Source organism: Rana temporaria, chromosome 3 (assembly GCF_905171775.1).
Source record: "Rana temporaria chromosome 3, aRanTem1.1, whole genome shotgun sequence".
In the NCBI taxonomy this organism is placed as follows: domain Eukaryota; kingdom Metazoa; phylum Chordata; class Amphibia; order Anura; family Ranidae; genus Rana; species Rana temporaria.
Window position 1 is genome coordinate 316537421 of NC_053491.1, and position 27840 is coordinate 316565260.

Below are 27840 nucleotides of genomic sequence, written 5' to 3' on the forward strand. Positions count from 1 at the left end.
CCCAGCCCCAGCGGGAGAAGAGGAGGGGCGAATAAATTTTTTCTCTAAATTCTCGTCGATGTAGGCCTTGAGAGCCTTTAATTCAGTTTCTGAAAGGGGAAAAATACGGCCGAAGGGAATCTCAGAGCCTGGCAGGAGATCGATAGGGCAGTCATACGGCCGATGTGGGGGTAAACAATCTGCTTGTTGTTTATCAAAAACGTCTTTGTACCCCAAGTAGGCAGGAGGGACGTGTAGAAGGTTTTCCGGTGGGCTAATGAGGGTGGAGCAAGAATCAGGAGGAGGTAGCAGGCAATGCTGAAGGCAAAAAGAAGACGTGAAACTGATGTCTCTGGTGAGCCAATTGATACATGGTTGATGGAGCTGAAGCCAAGGGAGTCCCAGGATGATGGGGAACATGGGAGATGGGATGAGGTCCAACCGAAGATGTTCTTGATGGCCAAGATCAGAGATGACGTGCAGGGGAAGTGTTTCATGTGTAACCAATCCAGAACGGGGAAGTGACCCATCCGCTAGGTGGACTTGAAGGTGAGTATCTTTAGTGCGGTGAGGGATGCGCAGCTTTTGGGCCAGGGCCAAGTCCAGGAAGCTGCTGCATGCTCCCGAGTCAATGATCGCCGGTAGGCGGGTTGCCCCTTCCGGAAGCTGCAGGGAAAGGAAAAGCACAACGTAAGTCTGTGATAGATGCGAGACATGGTAATTGAGGGTTGGTGCAGGTTTCAACTTACAGGGTCTCACCGGACAGGTGCGCAAAAAGTGGCCGTCCCCACCGCAATAAAGGCAAAGGTTGGCTCGACGCCTGCGTAGTCTTTCTTCCGGAGTGAGGGGCGGACGTACTAAGCCAAGCTGCATAGGCTCTGGATCAGGTAATGAAGAAGTTGGTGAAACCGAAGGAGGTGTGGGCACCGAAGGCAGACGTGGCGGAGCCCAGCTGAGACGGTTGGACTGGAAACGTTCAGAACGCCTCTCTCGTAGGCGTCGGTCCAACTGGGTGGCGGACTGGATCAGACCCTCCAGCGTAGCAGGGGTTTCAGAACGTGCCAGTTCATCTTTTAGGGCTTCGGAGAGACCCTGGCGATATTGGTACTTTAGGGCCAACTCGTTCCACCCAGTATCGGCCGACCACTTCCTGAACTCGGCGGTGTAATCCTCCACTGGGCGTCTACCCTGGTTCAGATTATGGAGGGTGGATTCAGCAGTGGATGAACGCAGGGGATCATCATAGAGCTTGGCCATGTGAATAAAAAACTCGTCAATAGTGTCCAAAGCGGGACTCCTCTGCTCCATTAGACCATGGGCCCAGGCCTGGGGTTCATCCGAGAGGAGGGAGATGACAAATCCCACTTTCACCGCCTCAGAGCAAAAAGTCCTGGGCTGTAAACCAAAATAAAGGGTGCAGGCGTTTTTGAAAGCTCTGAACTTCCTACGGTCACCCGAGAAGCGTTCAGGAATGGGTACTCGGGGTTCCGGGTTCGTGGTCATAACTGCTGGGGTTAATGCGGCCTGAGGAGCGGGAAGTCCAGTAAGAGGGGCTGCAGGTACAGCAGATGGCCCAGGTGGGATGGCAAGTTGTTGTAGGCGGCCATCCATCTGGAGATAGCCTTCTTGAAGTTTTTGCACAGCGTCCGTCAAGGCGGAGACCTGCTGGCACAAGGTCTCAAAGGGTGAGCGCGCCCGGTCGGTCTCAGACATCTGGCTGGTTTGTACTATCAGGACACGTACTTACCGAGACCGAGATGCTGCGGACGGCTCACCTTTGCGGACTGGCGCTAACCTTCCTCTGAGGGTGGAAACAGAGAGAGGGAAGCACCAGAAGGCACCGGCACCGGAGGGTAGCTGGGTAGTAGCCGAGGTGAAGATCACAAGTGTGGGATCCGGAATCCACAGGATACGTTAGAAGCCGGAAGCCAATGCGAAGTCAATCAGGAGCAGGAATAAGGAAGTCCAAGAAGCAAGCCAGGTTCAGGGAATGGAGACAGCAGCAAGTCTGAGATTCAAGCCGAGATCAGGGTTCACAGAGAGAAGCGAGTCCAAAGTCCAGAGCCGGGGTCAGGGGTAAGAGAAGGCAGCAATCCGATAAACAAGCCGAGGTCAGGTATGTAGTCAAGCAATCAGGTAATCCAGGTCAAGAGGTTAGTTCAAGGGATAAAGCACATACAGGAACTGATGACAAACCAGCAACCAGCAAAGGGGAAGGGGCTGGCTTAAATAGGCCGCACTGGCCACTGATTGGTCCACAGGAGTACAGCCACTGATTGGTCCACAGGAGTACAGGTTCAGGACCAGGTTCCAACGGACAGCACACAGAATAGCACTGACAAGGGCCTTGTATGTTGTAGTTAACATTTTGAATTTTACACAGTGGGGTAGGGGAAGCCAGTGAAGGAATTGGCAGAGAGGAGCAGCAGTCACGGATCGGTTAGTGAGGTGTATTAGTCTAGCAGCAGAATTGTAATATAATATTCAGTATTACTGATACTAATTCAAGTATTTGTCTACACCAGGGGTGCCCAACCTTTTGAAGCGTGAGGGCCACCTAAGTGACTTGGTAACGGGTCGCGGGCCACAATGAGCAGAGTGGGTGGATGGCAGCCCACTCTACTCTATAGAGCCCACTCTACTTTTTTTTTGCGGATCGGATTGGGGATAGGCGTTTGTAAATGGACACAAGTCCATTTACATCTGCTACTCCTTAGAGGTGAATGGAGTGTCCACTTGGGTCGGACTGACCGTGTGAAAGGGGCCTTTGACTCAGTGCAGGTAACACGCAGGTGTACTGCTCTGCACCTGCGGATCAGTTTAAAAGCAGCCCAGTAACCATTGCAGAACAGATATGCCCATATATACACTGTGGGCCAGATTCACAGAAAAAGTACGCCGGAGTATCTACTGATACTCCGGCGTACTTTAAAATTTGCCACGTCTTATCTTTATTTGTAATTCACAAAAAAGATACAATGCTTTTGGCTAAGATCCGACAGGCATACGGCTTCGTACGCCTTCGGATCGTAGGTGTAATTTTACGGTGGCCACTAGGTGGAGTTTGCGTCGTTTTCCAGCGTCGGGTATGCAAATTAGCTGATTACGGCGATCCACGAAGATACGCGCGTTCGTCGCAATCTCTTACGTCGTCGCTAGTCGGTTTTTCCCGTCGCAAACATAAGCCTGCTTTTTCATGGCTTACATTTAGAACAGCCACGTTAAAGTATGGCCGTCGTTCCTGCCTCGAATTTCCAATTTTTTTTTTCGTAAGACGTCCGGGAATACGAAACGACGTAACGCACGTCGCCGTTCAAAAAATACGTCGGGGCGCGGTAATTTTGCACGTCGGGAAATTTTCACACGAAGCATGCGCAGAACGTTCGGCGCGGGAACGTGCCTAATTTAAATGGTACACGCCTCATTTGAATTAGGTGGGCTTGCGCCGGACGGCTTTATGTTACACCGCCGTAAGTTTACACGCAAGTGCTTGGTGAATCAGGCACTTGCGCTGAAAACTTGCGGCGGTGTAACGTAAAGACGATACGTTACGCCGCCGCAGATATCTGTGAATCTGGCACTGTGATTTTAGTAATAAACTTACCTTTAATAACTGTCTTCCATTCTATTCCATCCCAGATCAGGAGGTCGTGGGCCACATCAGAGGGCTCCGCGGGCCACATGTGGCCCCCGGGCCGCTGGTTGGGCACCCCTGGTCTACACTGTAGACAAACATTGTCAATCTAATTCTAATTAACTACTTCATATACTGTAGACTCTACAGTATAAGAAGTGGTTAATTTAAATTAGATTGACAATGTTACTTAGCATTTTTAACGTTTTCAGTTATTTTTTATTTGTGCTGCTCATACAATAATCTGAAATAGATTATTTATTATTTACAGCGTAAATAAATGTTATGTATTATATGTTCAAACAGGCAGTGATTCACAAAACACATACAATTGTGATAATTAATTTGAACTAGTACATACTTGAGGTTGCTGTGAATGTCTTGAAATCTGCAATACCTTTATCTGAACTCTAAGTGTCACTGTTGGACTGTTAAAACATTTTATCCTGCTTAATGAGTAAAGAAAAAGATTTTTACTACAGTCTCATGGTACAGACTTGAATGAAACACTGCAGTACTATTACCACTGAGCTTCGTATTATTATAATTTTTTCAAAATATTTCCAAAAAAAGATAAAGGGTGTTTTAGTTTACTCTCTGAATTTATAAAAGGATGTCAAACTGATGTACGTGCTTGTACAGAATGGATTATAATACCGGATACAGAAGAACTCAGAGGGCTATGGCTTGGCAAGTATTTATTGTTATTTATTTTTTGATCAGTACAATTTATGGACAATTACAATACTCAATACCTGAGGAACTAAAGAAAGGATCTGTAGTTGGGAATGTTGCAAAAGATCTTGGGCTGAATGTTAAAGAATTTCCAGTGAGAAAATTCCAGGTGATCGCGCAACAAGAGAAACAATATCTTAATGTAGATTTGAAAAATGGTGACTTATTTGTGTCTGAAAACATTGACAGAGAAGCATTATGTGGGGCTAAACAGAGCTGTATTTTAAACCTTGAAGCAGTCATAGAAAAACCTTTAAATTTTTATACAGTTACTATTGAAATTCAGGATGTGAATGATAATTCTCCCATATTTTCAAAGACATATTTTGATATAGAAATAAGTGAACTTACGTCACCTGGGGTACATTTTGCACTAGGCATTGCAAAAGATCCAGACCTAGGTACCAATTCTGTTCAAACCTATACACTTACAAGTTCTGAGTACTTCAGTCTTGGTGAGAAACACACTAACGATGGAATTATGTACCCAGAAATTATACTTGAAAAGCCACTTGACAGAGAAAGACAAAGTTCCTATGAATTCATTTTGACTGCTTTTGATGGCGGACTTCCTCCAAAATCTGGTACAGCAATAATTAAGATTGATGTTCAAGATGTGAATGATAATTATCCAGTATTTTCCCAGGACAAATATAACATACTATTACATGAAAATGCACCTCTTGATTTTGTAGTGATTAGTTTAAATGCAACTGATAACGATGAAGGCTCTAATTCCCAAATTACCTATGCATTTAGCCACATTTCCGAAAAAGCCCAGCAAATATTCTCTATAGATTCTCTGAACGGTGACATTAAAATATCTGGAACTTTGGATTATGAAACATCAGAAAGTTATGAAATGACTGTAGAAGCTAAAGATGGAGGCGGGCATGTGACACATTGCAAAATATCAATTCAAGTAATTGATATCAATGATAATGTCCCTTTAATTACAGTCACTTCCCTCTCGTCAACAATTCCAGAGGATTCACCACCAGGTACAGTCATCGCATTAATCAAGGTTCAGGATTTGGATTCTGGAATGAATGGTGAGGTTTCTTGCCAGAGCTCTAACACACTATTCTTTCAACTAATACCAACCTCTAGCAGTTATTATAAACTTGTAACTGCAGCAAGCATGGATCGAGAATTACATTCCATTTATAACATTACAGTCCATTGTGTGGATACTGGATCTCCTCCTTTGACAAGCAATAAAACGATTCCATTGGCTATTTCAGATGTAAATGACAATCCTCCTGTCTTTGAGAAAAGGCTCTATATTTTCTATATTCCCGAAAACAATCAACCAGGAACCTCAATACTCAATGTCCGTGCTGTAGATCAAGACCGTGATGAAAATGGTAAAATCACTTACAACATTCTAAACAGTAACATAGAAGAAATTCCAGTATCTTCATACATGTCCATAAATTCAATGACTGGAGTCCTTTATGCTCAGAGATCTTTTGACTATGAACAGTTACGAGAATTTCAGTTCCAAGTGATGGCCAAAGACAGTGGAACTCCTGCTCTAAGCAGTAATGTCACAGTACGAGTATGCATCATTGACAGGAATGATAACAGTCCTAAAATTCTTTACCCATCTGTGGATACTGAGGAATCAGGGTTATTCGAATTTATTCCTCATACTGCTGAGAAAGGTTTTCTAGTGACTAAAGTGATAGCAGTGGATGCTGTCTCTGGGCACAATGCTTGGCTCTCCTACCATTTGTTACAAGTTTCTGAACCTTCTCTAATTGCTATTGGTCAGCAAACAGGTGAAATTAGAATAGGGCGAGACCTTCCAGACAAGGAATCTTTTAGACAAAAGATTGTGATCCTGGTAAAGGACAATGGTATCCCTTCCCTTTCATCTACAGTAACGCTGAATTTAGTTATGGCTGAAAACTTTCAGCAAGTTGTGCCAGAGATAAGGAGACAACCCAATACATCACAGACCTCATCAAATCTATCATTTTATCTGGTAATAGCTATAGCTCTGATTTCTATGTTATTTATTGTGACTGTGATGGCTACACTTATTTTTAAATGCAGAAAAGCAAACCCCCAAACTGATTTAGGAGTATATAACAGAAATGTATACCCTCAGTTCACCCTTGGATGTCCTTCAGAGATCAGTGATACAAGTCTACCTTTTCCATTCTCCTACGATGTGTGTGTGACTCTTGACTCAAAGCAAAATGAAATTGCTTTTCTGAAGCCAGTCCAGAATGTCCCCACAGACAATCTCATTGATACTGGTGACCCTTCCACAGCTGATATTTCAAAAGAATCTTCAGAGGCAATTAGTTGTAAGCAGGTAAGAATTATTTAAGACATTAACCGTTAACTAGTAGGATATGATATATAAACTGGGCTATGAATAAATATGTATTTACCAATAGTTGTTCAGTGGTGCTTTGTTTAAAGAAGAGACATATGTTGCTCTGCTTTGTAGAGTGGCATCAGGTACATACTCACATTGTTAGTGGCTTGATGTATGCTTCAACTGGCTTCCTCTTCTACATAGAGATACAACTATAGGTTTGGTACTTCACTTCCTATAGTGTGCATATCTTCTAGGAAACATACTGTAAATATTTACACTGTACTGTACTGTATCTATGCATGCTTTAGCTTATATATATATATATATATATATATATATATATATATATATATATATATATATATATATATATATATATATATATTTAAATAACAACTGAACTGTTCATATTTATGAAATCTCTTTTACAGCATCAGTGGCAAGCATTTTGTAGAATCAGTTTAAACAGTGTTCTGCATTAAAGAAGGAGAAACTTAATAGCCAATATTTTATGAAAATTGTAAATATGTGTTTCTATATCACAGTAAAACAGGCAATTTCTTATGCACATTCAATTCAGTTATTTTAGGGGATCTTACAAGTAGACATTTTTTTTACTGAATTTAGCAAAGCCTTTAAATCTTATTCAGGTTCTGTCTAGTTGTTAACACTAAAGCCCTGTACACATGATCGGTTTGTCCGATGAAAACAGACCGATGGACTGTTTTCATCGGACAAACCGATCGTGTGTGGGCCCCATCGGTTTGTTTTCCATCTGTGAAAAAAAATAGAACATGTTTTATATATTTCCTATGGAAAAAAAACTGATAGAAATATCCGATCGTCTGTATGGAACTCCATCCATCAAAAATCCACACTTGCTCAGAATCAAGTCGACGCATGCTTGGAAGCATTGAACTTAATGTTTTTCGGCTCGTCGTAGTGTTGTCACCACGTTTGGACACGATCGGATTTTTGACTGATGGTGTGTAGGCAAGACTGATAAAAGTCAGCTTCATTGGATATCTGACGAAAAAATCCATCGGATTAGATTACATAAGATATCCGATCGTGTGTATGAGGCTTTAGACACAGCCCATATTAGAAAAAGTAAACACCATTTAAAAAAAAATATTACAAAGCATGTTTCCCGTTCCTGTGCTTTTTGAATTCGAGCTGTCAGATAAAAGGTTTAACCACTTGCTGACTGCCCTATAGCCCTTTTACTGCTACAGGGCGGCAGCTGTGGACAAGCTTATGTATATATATACGTGATCCTGCACTTCTGGCTGCAGGGGTCATGCATGCACAGCCGGTGCGACGCTTCTTCTGTGATAATTCACAGCAGAAGCCAATCTGTGTGTCCCGGGGACTCGATCCTTCTGCATATGCCGATTGTCAGTAAAACACAGAGAACTAAGATATGCCTATGTAAACAAGGCATATCTCAGGGGGGAAGGGACCGATTCTGTGTCTCTGCAAAGCAGGGACTAGAATCAATATCTTCCCCTAGTGAAAGCAGCACACTGTGAACACAAAACCATTGGATATACACGCAATTAACCCCTTGATCACCCTAGATGTTTAACCCTTTCCCAGCCAGTGTCATTAGTACAGTGACAGTGCATATTTTTAGCACTGATCACTGTATTAGTGTCACTGGTTCCCACAAAGTTTCAATAGTGTCAGTTAGTGTCCAATAGTCCACTGCAATATTGCAGTCCCACTATAAATCTCAGATCTCCACCATTAGAAAAATAAATATTAATAAATACAAATTCCATAAATATATTCCATAGGTTGTAGGCACTTTAATGTTTGCATAAACAAATCCATATACACTTATTGGGATTTTTTTACCAAAAACATGTTGCAGAATACATATTGGCCTAAATTTATGAAGACATTTAATTTTTAATTTTTTTTTTTATTGGATGTGTTTTATAGCAGAAAGTAAAGACTATTGTTTTTTTCAAAGTTTTCCTTTTTTTTCCTTTAAAACAAAGTGGTGTTCAAAAACCACAGAAATAAAGCTCCATTTGTGGGAAAAAAACATAAATGTTATTTGGGTACAGTGTAGTATGACTGCACAATTGTCAGTTAAAGTGACGCAGTGCCGTATTGGCCTGGTCATGAAGGGGGGAATATCTTCTGGAGGTCAAGTGGTTAAAAAAATTGCCTTCTTTCTCTCTGCAGAGTGGGCTTATTTATAGGCTGGTTTCTTTCAACCGTCTTTTTTAACATTTTTTTTTTTTTTTTTTTTAAATGCAAAATAATCATTGGATTTTGCCTGGTACCATATGGCTTTATATAATTGCCATTGCTAACCGTGTCATACTAAGAAATGTAGTTTTTATAAATAACAGTTATGTAGCGTCATCTTCAATATTAATTTCTAATTTTATCTTTTGTTTATTCTATCTATCTATCTATCTATCTATCTATCTATCTATCTATCTATCTATCTATCTGTCTGTCTGTCTGTCTGTCTGTCTGTCTGGCTGTCTGTCTGTCTGTCTGTCTGTCTTTCTATCTATCTGTCTATCGATTCTGTCAGTCTTTCTGTCTATCTATAGTTCACACTTTTTTTTATTAATGTTATACAATATATCTAGTATAAGTTGTAAAGCTGCAGTACCTTATTTTGAACTCTAAGTGGAACCATTGCACTATAAAAGGTTGTGTTGTGGATGTGAACCAAAATGAATTTTGCTACAGTCCTACAAATCTGATCTGAGGGAAATACTGCAAGGAGTGACTTGTGCATTCTGCAATTTGGAGCTACCAGTAATTATTTTATATAACAGCTTAGACCTGGACGATTTTCTTTGATTTTTATTTCTATAAAAAGGACTTGCATATATATTTGGTTTTACTAAAGAATCTTACAGTATTGCTGGATACAGAAGACTACCAAGGAAAATGATATGGCAAGTATTCTACTTAATGTATTTTTTAATCAGGTTTATTTCTGGCCAATTACAATATTCCATACCTGAAGAAATGAAGAAAGGATCTGTAGTTGGAAATATAGCAAAAGATCTTGGATTAAACTGTGAAGATTTAGCACTGAGAAAATTTCAGTTTATTTCTCAAGCAAACAAGCAGTATTTTATTATTAATTTGGAAAATTGTTACTTGCTTGTGATAGACAGAATTGACAGAGAAGCATTATGTGGAGATAAGCAAAGCTGCCTTTTAAACCTTGAAGCTGTAATTGAAAATCCTCTGAATTTTTACACAATCACTATAGAAATCCAAGATGTGAATGATAATGCACCAGCCTTTTCTGAGAAATATTTTTATCTGGAAATGAGTGAAGTAACCTTACCCGGGGAACACTTTGCACTGGGTTATGCACAGGACCCAGACCTAGGAAATAATTCTGTTCAAAGCTATACACTTAGCAGTGTTGAATATTTTAGTCTTGGGGAAAAAATGAGTACTAATGGAAAGAAACACCCAGAAATTATTTTGGAGAAGTCACTGGATAGAGAAAAGCAAAGTACCTATGAGTTAATTTTAACTGCTTTTGATGGGGGAAACCCTTCTAAATCAGGCACTGCCATAATCAAAATTGAAATTCAAGATTTTAATGATAACTTTCCTGTGTTTACTCAAGAAACATATCACATAAAATTACTTGAGAATGTACCTCTTGGTTTTTTAGTAATCCACTTAAATGCAACGGATGAAGATGAAGGCTCTAATGCTTTAATAACATATTCTTTAAGTCATATTTCTAAACAAGCGCAACAAATATTTACCATAGATTCCTTAAAGGGTGATGTTAGGATCAAAGAACATTTGGACTATGAAACATCGGATATTTATGAAATGACTGTAGCTGCAAAAGATGGTGGTGGCCATGTCACACATTGCAAGTTGTCAGTTCAGGTGGTTGATGTGAATGATAATGTTCCAGAAATAGCAGTCACGTCTCTTGCAACAACAATTCCAGAAGACTCATCACCTGGTGCAGTTATAGCATTAGTAAATGTTCGAGATTTGGATTCCGGGTTGAATGGTGAGGTTGCTTGTCAAATCTCCAACATATTGCCCTTTCAACTGATACCATCATCAAGCAGTTACTATAAGCTTGTAACAGCAGCCAACATGGACCAAGAAAAAAACTCTTTGTATGATATTACAATTTTCTGCACAGATAATGGATCACCACACCTAAGTAACAATAAAACTATTAAGGTAAATATTTCTGATGTGAACGATAATTCTCCGGTTTTTGAAAAGTTGAACTATGTTGTCTACATTGCAGAAAATAATCAAGCAGGGACATCAGTACACAAAGTTCATGCATCAGATCTGGATCGAGGTGAGAATGGAAAAATCACCTACAATATTTTAAATAGCAATATTGAAGATATTCCAGTAACATCATATGTTTCCATAAACTCTGTAACTGGTGTTATTTATGCTCAGAGATCATTTGACTATGAACAATTGCACGAGCTTTGGTTCCAGGTGATGGCCAAAGACAATGGTTCCCCACCTTTAAATAGTACTATAACAGTGAAGATATGTATTGTTGACAAGAATGACAATTATCCTAAGATTCTCTACCCATTATCAGACACAGAGGCATCAACAGTTTTTGAATTTATTCCCCACTCTGCTGAGAAAGGATATCTAGTAACCAAAATAATCGCAGTAGATGCTGACTCTGGACACAATGCTTGGCTATCATATCATTTACTTCAGGTTCCTGAACCATCATTACTCAGTATAGGCCAGCAATCTGGTGAAATTAGGATTGGGAGGGACATTCAAGACATGGAATCTTTGAAGCAGAAAATTGTGATTTTGGTTAAGGACAACGGAGTTCCTTCTCTTTCAGCTACTGTTACTTTAAATTTGGTTGTGGCAGACAATTTTCAGCAAGTTATTCCAGAGATAAGAAAGCAGCCAAAGGATTTGGAAACATCATCTAATGTGACATTCTACCTGATTATAGCTATAGCACTAATTTCTCTTTTATTCATCATAATTGTAGTGGTCACAATGGTTTATAAATGCAGAACAAACAATACTTCAACAACCTTTGGAACATATAACACAAATGTGTACCCTCAGTTCACATTGGGATGTCCTTCAGAAATCAGTGATGCAAGTTTACCTTTTCCATTCTCATATGATGTCTGTGTGACTCTTGACTCAAAGCAGAATGAAATTGCGTATCTCAAACCAGCCCAGAATGTCCCCACAGACAATCTCATTGATACTGATGACACAACACATATTTCTACACAGAACAATATCTCTTTTACCAATGTTGGACAGGTATGTGGAAGAAATTTTGGATTTATTTATATGAATGGGTAATTTAAGTGGCACTTTAGTCAGAAAATTAAGTCCTGATAGATCACTTCATGTTGGCCTCTTTTGCAGGAATAGCTATGTAAAACATAAAAAAATAAGCACCTATACTGTTTACAACCTGCTCTGCACATGCTCAGTTGCTCTCTGTTTTTCAGCACTGTGCCTAGCTGCTGACAGCATATAGATTTACTACTGCTCTTGGGCTCTGAGCTTTAGAAAAATGGCAGCCTCCAGTAAGAACCTTTTCAAGGAAGTGATGGGGAAAATGTACCACATCACATAGCATTATTTTTAATGTTGAATGTATGTTCTTTGTTAACCTGCCTGGCGGTCTTCCCGTGTCTGACACGGGGTTAGATTTTCCTGCTGCGAGCGGTAACCCCGTGTCAGCCACGGGCTTGCCTCGCTAGATCCACAGGCACAAGTTACTTACCTTGTCCCTGGATCCAGCGATGCCACCGCGCTGTGTGAGCGAGCGGGACCTCGCTCGATTCACACAGTGCCTCCGTGTGACGCCGATCTCCGTTCCCTGCGACGTTACGACGCACGGGGACGGAGAACGGCGCCAAATTCAAAAAAGTAAACAAACACCTTACATACAGTATACTGTAATCTTATAGATTACAGTACTGTATGTAAAAAAAACACACCCCCCCTGTCCCTAGTGGTCTGTCCTGTGTCATGCATGTCATTTTATATAATAAAAACGTTTCTTTCTCCCTGCAAACTGTAGATTGTCCATAGCAACCAAAAGTGTCCCTTTATGTCAAAAATAGTTTTAGATCAGCTAAAAAACAGCGATAATAAATTATAATCACTTGCAGAATTGTGCGATAGCGATTTGTGGGGAAATTCGTCATAAAAAAAAAAAAATAATGACAGCAACAATTCTGCAACTGAGCAAATTTCAGTGATTTTGATTTGATTACATTATTGAATAATTTTTATTATAATTATATTATTATTTGTTATAATTATTTATAATTATTTATTATATTATAATTTATAATTTTGTTTTTAAAAAAATGTCATACCCGGGATGCCTATTAGAAGCTTGTTTGGTCAGATTTAAGTGAGTTATTTCTAAAAATTACAGACCTACAATATAAAACGCCAAATTTCCTTGCAAATAATGGTACCGCTTTTAGCATGTTTTTTCTGACAGAATCATACCGCCAGGGAGGTTAAAGAACATTCAGACATTTCTTGTCGGAATTTCCGATCGTGTGTACAGGGCATTATGCTGATAAACACTTTTAAAAGTTTATAAACATTGATAAACGCTCAAAAACATGGCTAAACAATGTTTTTGGACATTTTTGATCCATTGAAAAAATAATAATAAAAAAAAACGCTAAAAAACACTATTGCAAAAACTTTGAAAAACTATAAAAAACTCACTGCAAAGTTACTGGCATTTTTATAACGCTATTTTATCATCCAGTGTGCATGAGGCCTAATGCATTATTGTTAGCAAGAAAAACAAATACTGCTTTAATCCACAATGTTTACTATAAAAGGGTATTTCCACTTTTGCAGCCAAATTGGGATAACACCAACTTTATATTTGTTCAATTAACATAGCATAAGTTAAAGTGATTGTTACTTTTCAAATGAAATTCACTGGCAGCCCCCTATTTTAACCATGCATAACACACTCTAACACACTTGTTTTTTTAAAATAAAGCCTCTAAATATTTTTTTTCATATATTAAGGCCGGTCACATAACTCCCGGCCGCTCTCCTACTCTGATCTAGGGCTACAGTGGGAGGAGCTGAGATCTCCCTCTGACGTCAGCTGAGGAGGTCACGTGGCTGCTCAGCCCCTCCCATTCTAGCCCTGGATCAGAGTAGGAGAGTGGCTGGGAGTCACATGCTCGGCCTGAAGATCTCTGAAAAAAAGGCATTTAGAGGCTTTGTTTTAAAAAAGTGTTATGCATGGATAAAATAGAGGTGCTGGCAGTGACAGTTTTCAAACGTTATTAACTACTAATAATGGCGGGGGGGGGGGGGCGCAGAGACACAGACACATGAAGCTGACAGGAGAACACGGTGATTACTGCTAGTGGCTATCATACTTTCCCCCTTAGATACATCTAAAATGTAAGAATATATATATATATATATACATATATATATATATATATTTATATATAACGTTTGGACACACCTTCTCATTCAAAGAGTTTTCTTTATTTTCATGACTATGAAAATTGTAGATTCACACTGAAGGCATCAAAACTATGAATTAATACATGTGGAATTATGCATAACAAAAAAGTGTGAAACAACTGAAAATATATTTCATATTCTAGGTTCTTCAAAATAGCCACCTTTTGCAGCAGACACATCTCTAGAACTGTTAGGCCCCGTACACACGACCAAACATGTATGCTGAAACTGGTCCGCGGACCAGTTTCAGCATACATGTTCGGTCGTGTGTAGGCGCGAGCGGGCCGAATTCCAGCAAACATTTGCCCGCCGGGCCTTTTCCCAGCAGACAAATATTCCTGGACGTGTTTTAAAACCGTCCGCTGGAATCCTGCCCGCTCGGACATGTACGGTCGTCAGTACAGACCTACCGTACATGTCCGAGCGCCAGCCGTCCCTCGCATGCGTCGAATGACTTTGACGCATGCGTGGAAGCCTTTAAATGGCAGGCCCACCCACGTCGTTGCGTCATCGCCGCGTCATCGTCGCGGCGACGACGCGGACACGCCCCGCGTATTGTTTACGCGCGGACTTCTGTACGATGGTTAGTACAGCCATCGTACAGAAGCACTCTGGCAGACATGTACGGTGAAAACGGTCCGACGGACCGGTTTCATCGTACATGTTTGCTCGTTAGTACCCGGCCTTAAGAGGAGACTGTGTGAATCAGGCCTTCATGGTACAATATCTGCTAGGAAACCACTGCTAAAGAAAGGCACACTTTTTTTTAATGTATAATTCCACATGTGTTAATTCATAGTTTTGATGCCTTCAGTGTGAATCTACAATTTTCATAGTCATGAAAATAAAGAAAACTCTTTGAATGAGAAGGTGTGTCCAAACTTTTGGTCTGTACTGTATATATATATATATATATATATATATATATATATATATATATATATATTAGATATACTGTTTGAACGGAAACACATAACACACATATAATGTAATTTTCTCAGAATTTGACTGCAAAGATGTAAATACACTTTAAGTCCCAGTAAGGAAATGTGCACATTACAGAGAATAAATAATGAATCAGGCCACATAGGTGGAGCCGGGCTGCCTCTTACAGATTTATTAAAACTTATGCACATGTCAGTTCCTTAATGCTAAATATCCAATCCCATTATCAGAACATTCATTTACACCTTCCCGCAATAGCAGTAGGTGATATTAGAATGATGTGAAATCATGTTTTCTATTTTAATTTTTTTCAACAAATGCACATTTTAAGATAACATATATATCTTTCCATAGCATGGCATTAACCCCCATACAGGGCATTTTCACCCCCTTCCTGCCCAGACCAATTTTTAGTTTTCAGCGCTGTTGCACTTTGAATGACAATTGCGTGGTCATGCAACACTGTACTCAAATAAAATCTTTATGTTTTTTTCCCCCCCACAAATAGAGCTTTCGTTTGGTGGTATTTGATCATCTCTGCGGTTTTTATTTTTTGCGCTATAAACAAAAGAACAGCGACAATTTAAAAAAAAACACAATATTTTTTACTTTTTTATTTAATAAATATAAATTTTTTTTTTAAAAAAACTTTTTTTTCCTCAGTTTAGGCCGATACATATTCTTCTACATATTTTTGGTAAAAAAAATCGCAATAACCGTATATTGATTGGTTTGCGCAAAATTTATAGCGTCTACAAAATAGGTGATAGATTTATGGCATTTTTATTTTATTATTTTTTTTACTAGTATTGGCGGTGATTTGCGTTTTTTTTTTGACCGTGACATTGCGGCGGACACATCGGACACTTTTGACACATTTTTGGGACCATTCACATTTATACAGCGATTAGTGTTATAAATATGCATTGATTACTGTGTAAATGTGACTGGCAGGGAAGGGGTTAACCACTAGGGGGTGCTGAAGGGGTTAATGTGTTACCTAAGGTGTGTTCTAACTGTAAGGAGGAGGGGACTCACAAGGGGAGGAGACCGATGTGTGTTCCTCTGTACTGGGAACACACATTGGTCTCCTCACTGCTGGCAGGAGGTGGATCTGTGTGTTTACACCCCATCATTACACACACAGATCCACACTCCTGCCGTGATCACCGGCAATCGCGGGTGCCTGGCGGCAATCGCGGCCGCTGGGCACCCGCGCCATGTCACGAGCGGTGCCGCGGGCGCGCGCTCTAGATCGCCGGGAATGCAGGACGTCATATGACGTCCACCCGGATCGAGGGAGAGTTCCTGCCGGCGTCATTTTACAATGCGCCGGTAGGGAAGGGGTTAAGTATATATGTTACCATGTCAGGGGCAGAAGATCGCAAACACTAAATGACACACTTATCAGCGGTAATACAATATCTTCGCCTACACATACAGTAGATATTGCTACTTTGAATCTATAGCTGGATGTTGTTGTTACAATGTAATTTAAACTGTGAATATGCATTGTAGTTACAGAAGATTGTCTCTGTGTATTCAGTTATAGAAGCAGTGACTGAATTTCATGGAATTGATCAAATGAATAGAATAAATGTTTAAATATGAAATTTAAAAAATTAAGTTATCAGAAAAATATCTGTTACTAAGTACACCTAGAAATTCAGTAAAGGGTGACTGCTTGGCAGTATTTTAACAGACTATATATTGTGATACAGGGTTTTTAAAAACATGTTTTCAGAAAATGAATTTATACATTCCCATTTTCCTTTGTGTGACTGTTTAGATAATACCTTTATCCTTTTAGGACATCGTACAATTATGCAGAAGTAAAGGATGGGTTAGACCATTTTGATTTAAAAATCAATTTTTAATTGTAATTTTTTAAATAAAATATTTAATATATTTGTAATACATTGTGGTCTTTTAGCTCAAAATTTTGCAGACAGTAAATGGGAACAACTTTATTGATAATTTGTGTTAATAAAACTAATGTACCATAGAAAATTGTGTATATAAATAGTACAATTAAATGTTTAGAATTTACTATAAGCACATCAATGTGAAAAGATGAAACTGATAACATGTTACTGCAGCAATATTTTTCATTGCACATTCACTTTTGTGGTGGATATTTGGTGAGAAGAATTGAAGCACTCACTACTTTTGACACTTTTTTGGACATTTCTTACAGCACCTCTTTACTAATTTATTAATTTATTATTTTTTGTTTATTTTGTGCGCTACTGTAGATTATTATTGGATTAGTACTGATGATATTTCACCTTTTTTGGGCTATTTACAGTATGTTTATAAACTAGCACCATTACAAGTGTGTTATATATAGTATGACACCATTCTGGAGCGCAGTGAATTTGTACATCTTATAATAATTTTTGATTGTTTTGAATGGACAACGTTTATAAATAATTGAATTGATTTTATTTTGGATTGAGTCTGAGTATTTATAACAGTGCATAATTCTTTGTAACCATAATGCATTGCCTGGTTTTTAAACTTAGGTCAGCTGCTTTAAAAGAGTCAGCAATTAGGGTCTTTTTTATGTGCCCTTACTATAAAAGAGTGGGTTCTGAGAAGTCATTTGTAAGTGTGTGTTAGAGTAGTATAGGGAGAGCTGTCTACAGTTTGTGTATGGAGAGATAGTTGGTATATGGTGATATACTGAGCTATATTGTGTTCAATTGCATAGTGGTGGGCTACATATATGTGTTACTCTGCCCCCCCCCTCATTTGCAGTTCAGAGACTATTACTGTAGTACTATTAATAATATACTTCTATTGTGCCCCCCCCCCTTGCAAGCATTCCTTTTGTTGTGTTTTTTTTATTTTTTTATTTCAAGTTCAAGTCACATTTATTCAACCTTGTGCAATAACTGCAATTAAATTAAGGCAATGCTCTTTTTTGAAAATGTCCATCAGACTATAACGTACCTGGTGCTGGAGGCCAATGGAGAGAGAAGGCTTCCCTTGCGGCTAAGTTCCCGGTCCCCCTGAGGGTAAAAACAGGAAAGGTCAGGCCCAAAGTAATACAGATCGCCGGCTTGACTGTGTGCAGGAGGTTTCAGAGTACAGCTGGTGTATGGGAGTAGAATCAGCAGACAGGTGGCGCCCATGTAGGGTTTTCAGGATAATGCAGCCACTGGAGCATAGTAAGAAGGAAGCCTAGGTCAGGAGCCAGGTGGGTATCAGCGCATACATGGTCAGATGGATAGCCAAGGTCAAACACAGGAAGCAAGCAGGAGACAGATCATGGAAAAGCCATGTCGCTAATAGGATGCACACAGGAACAGGAATATCACAGAGATAACGCACTGGAGGAGCCGAAGGTCAACCATTAACTCAAAATACTGGCAGGCTTGTTTATATAGGCCCATGTGAAGTGACAGTAAAATGCCAGGTCCTAGAGCCCTGGCACAGGTCTAAATTGATAGGCAGAAATTAGGAGGCATGCAGGTTTTGCAGAAAAAGGCTGTGGTTGGGTTGCACCATCTAGAGTCAGGTCACATTTGCCAATTCTACCTCAGTATAAAGTGGCACATGATAAATTTGAGTGGCTGAAAGAATGCTCTCCTTCTTTTTCAAAGGCAGATCACAAGTTCACTGACTTGCTGCAGGAGAATTATCTTGGCCATAAGCATTCATTACTCCTTTCAGATATTGAATATGATGAAGATAGCACTATGACCATAGTGAGAGGGGACACCAATAAGGGAGTAACAAGAGGCAGTGATATTCCAGCAGCTGCAGCATATTGCAGAAAATAGACACCATCAATGAGATGATAAGGTGGCAGATAAGGTGGATGATAAGGTGGCAGATCATCCACGGGTATCACGGATTGGAGAGGAGTAAAGTTTTGAGGGAGAGGCAGAACAGCAACAAGGCACTATTTTGTTCAGGGGCAGGGGCAGTGGCAGCTTGCATAAAATTCAACTGTCTGCGGTACCCCACAGGTATGGGCCACTGCTATTCCTAGGGCTGGCTCACAGAGCTCTGAAGTGTTGCCCTTTTTTAATGCATCTGCTGTTGACAGCACCGTTAAGGTCTGCAGCCTCTGCTACTGGCATACCAGCAAACAAGTTGGCAACAAAAGGCTTGCCCTCCCTCTCTTCACTCGTTACTTTACACTTCCCCTGTGTTCCACAGTGTTTTCCTGACGCATCCACCACAACATCTGGCACCTCAAGTGACAGTGAAGGAAGTCACTTTTTTTTTACCACATCAATGGCTTATCATTCAAGATGCATGCAGCACTTTTGGCAACCAAAATGGTAACTGATGATAAGGTGGAAATTAGTGATATCATCTCACTCATGTAGACCATAGACCAAGCACTGAAGGCACAGTAGCAGGAGTAAATGGAGGACTTACTGCTGTCTCAGGGCCAACAGTGTCTTTTGCCTACTCCATCCATCTGAAGCAGAGGCAGCTGCAGGCAGAAGAAGAATATATGGAATATACTGTGAGAGGAGTTAGGGTGCTGGCAATGGGCAGGAAGACAAAACGTGTCAGACTTTTAGGTGGATGTTTCCCCCCTTATTTATCCCAGCAATATTATATAGGTGGGGTGTAATTGTTGAGGACAGTATTGTCCTCGGCAACACCAAGGACTCAGACTCCTCTGCTGCAGGTACTTTGGGCCAGATTCACAAAAGGGATACAACGGCGTTTCTCCTGATACGCCGTCGTATCCCTGTTTCTATCTATGCGACTGATTCATAGAATCAGTTACGCATAGATATCCCTAAGATCCGACAGGTGTAATAGTTTTACACTGTCGGATCTAAGGATGCAGTACCGCGGCCGCCGCTGGGGGGAGTTTGCGTCGTAAACCAGCGTCGGGTATGCAAATTAGGAGTTACGGCGATCCACAAAGCTTTTTCCCGTCGTTACGTCGCCGCGAGTGTTAGTTTCCCATCGCAAAGATAGGGCACCTTTTACAAAGTGGAAAATTACTCCACCATGTAAAAGTATACCCGTCTTTCCCGCGTCACTTTTTAATTTTTTTTTATTTTTTCTTTTTCCCGGCGCAAGTCTTTTTTTCACGTCGCGATTCACAAAACGTCGGCGCGTCGTAATTTCGCGCAAAGTACGTCGGGAAATTTGCGTCGGGAGCATGCGCAGTATGTCCGGCACGGGAGCGTGCCTAATTTAAATGGTACCCGCCCCATTTGAATTGGCCTGCCTTGCGCCAGACGGATTTACGATACACCGCCGCAAATTTCCAGGTAAGTGCTTTGTGGATCGGGCACTTAGACAGAAAATTTGCGGCGGTGTAACTTAAATCGGTTACGTTACGCTGCGCCTGGGCTACGTGAATCTGGCCCTTTGTGGTTAATTTGGGGTATTTTATGCTCAAAGCGAGAGACCACTCAGAGGATGGAAGATTACATCTAGGACAGCTGTCACCAGCACAATGGACACTTGTTGAATGTAAGTATTCTCCCTTGTGCTGATATATTTTTTTTACCAAATGCAGGATTTTGGCAAGGCAAATGTAACGTGTTTGGGAATTTTGTTTATTATTAAAGTATCAGACATAAATCAGTTATTTAGTGGTAATTTGTGTGTGCTGTTGCTGTATGTAGATTGATTGGTTATAAGATTAACATTTTCAGTAGGCTGGGAAAGTAAAGCTTCACAAAACCACAAAGATTAGGACCAGACCAGTTTTTTTTATTTGATAACAAGCTTGAAAAGTGAATTAATAATATATGTAGTTACTGCTAAATCACACAGTATAAATATAGGATTTAAGCTGGTAAGCTGTAGTACCTCACTTTGAACTCTGAGTGCCGCCATTGTACCACAGATTTGAGAATTTTAGCTAAGAGTGGAGAATGAATACAGTCTCATGGTACAAGGCTATATGTAGTAAACGTTGCACTTTCTCTGCACATACTGCTATATCCTTTACCTGGATCCTATCAACAAGATACATCTTGGATATTACAAATTTGAATCATTATTCTCCTGGATTTATTGAAGAAGGATATACTTTCTTGCAAACATGAAAGATTTTACAAGATGCAGGTATAAATATTGGATGCTTGAATGGCAGGAATTATTGTATTTGATTTTGATTTTCCTTGAACATGTGTTTTGTCAGCTGCAGTACTCTATACCTGAAGAGTTAAAGCAAGGCTCTGTGGTTGGGAATGTGGCAAAGGATCTTGGACTAAATGTAAAAGAAGTAGCACTAAGAAAATTCCAGATTGTATCTCATGGAAAAAAACAGTATTTCACTGTTAATTTACAAGATGGAAATTTGGTTATTTCAGATAGAATTGATAGAGAAACATTATGCCAAGCTAAACAGAGCTGCTTTTTAAACCTTGAGGCTGTTATAGAAAACCCTCTGAATTTTTACACAATAACTGTTGAAATACAAGATGTGAATGACAATTCACCTACCTTTCCAACCAGTCATTTTGATATAGAAATAAGTGAACTTACATCACCTGGAGCTCGCTTTGCATTAGGAAATGCAAATGATCCAGATCTAGGAACAAATACAATAGACCACTACACACTCAGTGATACTAGCTATTTCTGCTTGGGAGAAAAAACTATGAGAGATGGAATTTGGTACCCTGAACTTACACTAGAAAAATCTTTGGACAGAGAAAAACAAAGTTACTATGAATTAGTTTTAATAGCTTCAGATGGAGGTACACCACCTAAAACTGGCACTGCACATATTAAAATTACAGTACAAGATGTTAATGACAACTTTCCTGTTTTTACAAAAGATACATATCAAATAAGTATAATGGAGAATGTACCTATTGGTTTTCTGGTTGTCCATTTGAATGCAACTGATAAAGATGAAGGTTCTAATGCTTTTATAACCTATGCCTTTAGTCATATTTCTGAAAATGCACATCAGCTTTTTAATGTGGATCCCTTAACTGGTGATATTAAAATAATAGGAAATTTGGACTATGAGGCTGCAGATTCTTATGAGATTACCGTAGAAGCTAAAGATGGTGGTGGACATGTTGCCCGTTGCAAGATATCAGTACAAGTAATGGACGTGAATGATAATGTCCCAGAAATAATTGTAACATCCCTCTCTGCAACAGTTCAAGAAGATGCACCTCCTGGTACTGTCATAGCATTAGTTAATGTTCATGATTTAGATTCTGGAATTAATGGGGAGGTTGCGTGTCAGATCTCTAATACATTACCATTTCAATTAATACCATCATCGACTAGCTACTATAAACTTGTTACTGCAGTGAGCATGGATAGGGAAAAAAACTCTGTCTATGATATTACAGTTTCCTGTGTGGATAACGGATCTCCCCCATTATCCAGCAATAAAACCATTCCATTGACTGTTTCAGATGTAAATGATAATTCACCTATTTTTGAAAAAAACACATATGTTGTCTACATTCTAGAGAATAATCAACCAGGGACATCTGTGCATCATGTACATGCCATAGACCTTGATTGTGACGAGAATGGAAAAGTATCTTACAGCATTTTAAGTAGCAACATAGAAGAAATTCCAGTATCCTCATATGTTTCTATGAACTCAATGACAGGAGTTATTTATGCACAGAGATCATTTGACTTCGAACAGTTAAGGGAATTTCATTTTCACGTTATGGCTAAAGATAGTGGAAAGTCTCCTTTGAGTAGCAATGCCACCGTGAAGATATGTATCATTGATAAGAATGATAATGCACCTAAAATTCTCTATCCGTCACCAGAGAATGAGGGACCATCTTTGTTTGAATTTATTCCTCACTCTGCTGAGAAAGATTATCTGGTGACCAAAGTGATTGCTGTCGATGCTGACTCAGGACACAATGCCTGGCTCTCTTATCATTTGCTGCAAATTCCTGATCCATCTTTGTTCTACATTGGTCAACACACTGGGGAAATCAAACTTGGAAAAGACTTGCCAAACATGGATTCTTTAAGGCAAAAAGTTGTAGTCTTGGTAAAGGACAATGGAGTCCCATCCCTATCATCTACAGTCACTTTGAACTTGGTTGTTGCAGAAAATTTTCATCAGGTTTCTCCAGAGATTAAACGTCAACCAAGTAATAAAGAAACTTCAACTAATGCCACATTCTATCTAGTAGTAGCCATAGCATTAATTTCATTTTTATTTATTGGAACTGTATTGATCATAGTCATTTTTAAATGCAGAAAAATGAATAACCCAACATCCACTAGAACTCTTGGTAGAGATGTTTATCCTCAGTTCGCCCCTCAGTTCACCCTGGGATGCCCTTCTGAGATCAGTGATACAAGTTTACCTTTTCCATTCTCATATGATGTGTGTGTGACCCTAGACTCAAAGCAGAATGAAATTGCTTATCTGAAATCAATCCAGAATGTCCCCACAGACAATCTTATTGACACCGGTGATTCAGGGATTGGTAGTGATCAGGCTTCAAAGGTAAGAGAAATGAACATAACCATTAAAATATAAATCTATATTGATAGAAAATACTATGTTCACACAATATTGCTTAATTTTGATAAACTAGAAATTACTGTTACAAACCTATTTCTGGTTTATTGTATATACTTGGGATACCACTGTGGTATTGCCTTTCCAATAATGTATAATGTTTTCTGGTACATTTCATTACTTGATGTCTTTGCATAACATTGTAGATACTTGACATAGAATTTAGGGTTGTCTCAAGCAGTGGCGTTGCTAAGGGGTGGCTATTGGGGCTATAGCCCCGAATCTGGGGCCCATAGCCCAGAGTCTCTTACTAAAGGGGTCCCTGCCTAACCACCGGGCAGTGGCTCTCTCTCCACCTGCCCCACATCACTGCTCTTCTGCCATCACAGCTGGGCCTCTTTAATGTCAGAGGTGCAGTGCGAAGCAGCAAGATGACATCATGCCCGCCCCACATCACCGCTCTCCTTCCCTCACTCAGAACAGACAACTGCACCTGCCTCTGTGCTAAATGGATCAGTGCTGCCACCAATGCAGTGACAATGTACATTTGGTGACACTGGCTGGCATGACAAGTGACAATCTGCAAACAGTGGCAGGCGACGTGGCAAGTGAAAATCTACAAATGGTGGCAGGCAACATGGCAAGTGACAATTCGCAAATGGTGGCAGACGATGTAGCAAGTGACAAGCCACATCTAGTGGCAGGTGACGTGGCAAGTGACAATACACAACTGGTGGCAGATGACATGGCAAGTGAAAATCCACATCTGGTGGCAGGTGACATGGCAAGTGACAATCCACAGCTGGCGCCAGGCAATTGTGGCAAGTGACAAGCTGCATCTGATGGCAGGAGATGTGGCAAGTGACACACCCAGGGCTCTCACTGATTCTGCATTATGGTGAGTTGAACCACTTAATTATATATTACAATGTAACAATAGAAATAATGCACTTCAATCACCCTGACACCATATCAACCATGGTTCCGTGATGATTGAAGTGCCAGCACCTGCTATTGCCCCGACAAATTGCCCACGAAAAAATTTCTTACTACCCCCCCACCCCCGAGCTTGCAAAAAGGTTGGTGACCGCTGCTATGGGCTCTAGCCCCAGATCTTTTGCAGACCTAGCTATGCCCCTGGTCTCAAGTAATATAAAGCTTTTCTTGCTATCTTTTAAAATCTAACTTCTTTATGAATTTATGGCTCAGGATTATAATGATGATTTTATTTAAAAATCATCATTAATTTAAAAGACCATTTCTCAACATCCAGTAAAATATCAGTGATATAATTATCATATTAAATGCTTGAAATGCATGTCTAAAACTTTTTTCCTGATTTGGATAACGTGGGGAAGGATTAGAACTTCTCATGGGTTTTTATTGCTATTCAGATCTCTGTAGTAAAGATATACCCTTACTTCCAGCTGACATCACTGGACTGAAAGTGAGGGAAAATCTGCAGTCATATGACTAATGCACACGATACACGATCGGAAATTCCGACAAGAAAAACGTGATTTTTTTTCCGACAGAATTCTGGCTCAAACTTGTGTTGCATACACACTGTCACACAAATGTTGTCTGAAATTCTTACTGTCAAGAACGCGGTGACGTACAACACTACGATGAGCCGAGACAATGAAGTTCAATGATTCTGAGCACGTGTAGGATTTTTGTGTGCGTTGGAATTGCATACAGACGATTGGAATTTCCGACAAGAACTTTTCGGAAAATTTGAGAACCAGCTCTCAAATTTTTGCTGTCGGAAATTCGGACAGAAAAAGACAGATGGAGCCTACACACGGTCGGAATTTTCGACCAAAAGCGCACATCAAACTTTTCTTGTCGGAATTTCCGATCGTGTGTACACGGCATAAGTCTAAACCCCTGTTTTGAAAAACTGTCATCTCATGTTGATGTCCACTTTGACATTAAAATTGAAAATATTAATGAAGGAAATAGTTATTGGTCCAGATTCAGATAGGTCAGCGGATCTTTAGATCCGCTTAACCTATCTGATTTACATTACGCCACCGCAAGTTTTTGAGGCAAGTGCTTTATTCAGAAAGCACTTGCCTCTAATGTTGCAGCGGCGTATCCTAAATCCCCCGGCGGAATTCAAATTCCGCGGCTAGGGGGCGTGTAAAATTAAAATTAGGCGTGTCCCCACGCCGAACGAACTGCGCATGCGCAGTCCGCAAAATTTCCCAGCGTGCATTGCTCCAAATGACGTCCAATTACGTCTGGCCGTATTCGCGAACGACTTACGCAAACAACGTAAAAATTTCAAAACTCGGCGCGGGAACGACGGCCATACTTAACATAGGATACACCGCACATACCCCTCATATAGCAGGGGTAACTTTCCGCCAGAAAAAGCCGAACGCAAACGACGTAAAAAAAATGCGCCGGGCGGTCGTTCGTTTCTGAATCGGAGTAACTCCTCATTTGCATATTCGACGCGTAAAAGATACGGAAGCGCCACCTAGCGGCCGGCCTGGAATTGCAGCCTAAGATCCGACGCTGTCAGATCTTAGGGATATCTATGCGTAACTGATTCTCTGAATCAGTCGCATAGATACGACCGGCCGGCCTTAAGCCCCATACACACTATCAGTTTTCCTGACAGTTTTCTCTTCAGGTTTACCAAAACCATCTAATATAAGGTCAAACCTCAAGAGTTTCAATTTGTATGCAATCAGGCAGGCCCTTGCACTACATGGTTTTGGTAAACCTGAAGAGAAAACTGACAGGAAAACTGATAGTGTGTATGGGGCTTTAGAGATACGACGGCGTATCAGGAGATAGGCCGTCGTATCTCCTATCTGAATCTGGCCCATTGTTTCCTTGTGGTTTTCCTCCAGAGCACTTGTTATCTGGTTAATTTCATAACTAAAAGTCCTAAAAAGACGTTAGTTTTATGTAAAATGTAAATGTTAAGGCAGTAGAAAACTTTTAGGAAATTAAATGGCTCCCTGCAGGTTAATGCCATAATGTGCTATAATATACCACATGCTATCACATTTTGTCAGACTTACCTTACAAATGGAGCCCTCCAGTGGCATGCTGTCACTGCTGCAGGTGCTTCCATCTTTGCCTGGTGCTCCTTCCAGGTTCATGCTCTCAGGCCGCAGCAATGTCACTTCTGTACATGGGACTTGGCATAGCGGCTCGGCACTCTCTGCATCCAAGGCATACTCAGTGTTTTGTGCATGCAGAGAGTACTGGGCATGGGCCAGTTACATCATACCACTATATACCATACCACTATATACGAAACTGTACAAGTTAAAGACATTTCAAAGGCACCTAAAGGTAAGACATTTTATAGTCTTATCTGTAAGGTAAAAAAGGGGATAATTGCGCTAAACCAAACTGTGCACTTATATCAAACGAACAATTAAGGCATGTGCCCAAGTGCATGTGCTAAACATCTAAATTAACACTCTAAATTATAAATACTTATATGTATCGCATGAAGTCAGGGGGCCTAAAGCCGCCTGGCCCTGCTGAGCAATAATTGTGTAAGCCCAGTGATCAATGACACAAATAAATGTGTAAAAACGTGACAACACTAATTGCTGATAAAAATAGACCACAAAGGTGATAGGTGAAGTCCATGAAATCCAAAATGAAAAAAATATATAAAAATCAAATGTGTGATGAGTCCATATGGCAGAGAAGACACCCGTGAAAACTTCAAGAATGCTGTTGTTAGGCACCAGACGTGAATCCACCACCAATCATGCAGCTGCTTACCAGAAATCAAGGTCCTGCCGGACCACTATCAACATATCTCTCAACCATAGATCTTTAAAGCAGCAGTAGATCCTCCACTTGCGCTCGAATCATGCCGTGCTCAACGATGGATATAAAAAGACAAAACAGAGCTCCACATAGCATAAAATCCGGGTAATTTATTTAAAACAGGAGTAGACAGATATACAAATCACATTTGGGTTGATAAAACCAGCATTTGGCCTGTAACGCCGGCCGGACGTATCCAGGAACAAAGCCACTCGTTGGGTCAGGTATATCGACGACGTCCTCCTCGTATGTTCGACTCGAACATCGGCCGTTCGATCGTTCGTCGAAATTCGAACAAAACGGGTCGTTCGCGCCAAATTAGAGTGACGCAAAACGGCCCATAATTCACTGCCGCAGTGAATTATGGGCCGTTTTGCGTCACTCTAATTTGGCGCGAACGACCCGTTTTGTTCGAATTTCGACGAACGATCGAAC

The 27840-nt window shown here is 40.3% G+C and overlaps 1 protein-coding gene across 11 annotated transcripts in view; it reads left to right on the forward strand.

Moving 5' to 3' along the window:
• Positions 1–27840, forward strand: part of LOC120932487 (protocadherin gamma-C5-like) — a 721441-nt gene that overhangs the window by 165417 nt on the left and 528184 nt on the right. The window contains exon 1 of one of the 11 annotated variants that reach the window (XM_040344915.1): positions 4187–6674. The exons of 8 other annotated variants lie outside the window; for them this stretch is intronic. In XM_040344915.1, the coding sequence (XP_040200849.1) occupies positions 4257–6674 (2418 nt within the window). In that variant the 5' untranslated portion in view covers positions 4187–4256. Of the gene's footprint in view, positions 1–4186; positions 6675–9590; positions 11982–21082; positions 23581–27840 lie in introns of those variants that run through there. 2 more of the 11 variants (XM_040344931.1, XM_040344921.1) reach the window with 2 other exon arrangements.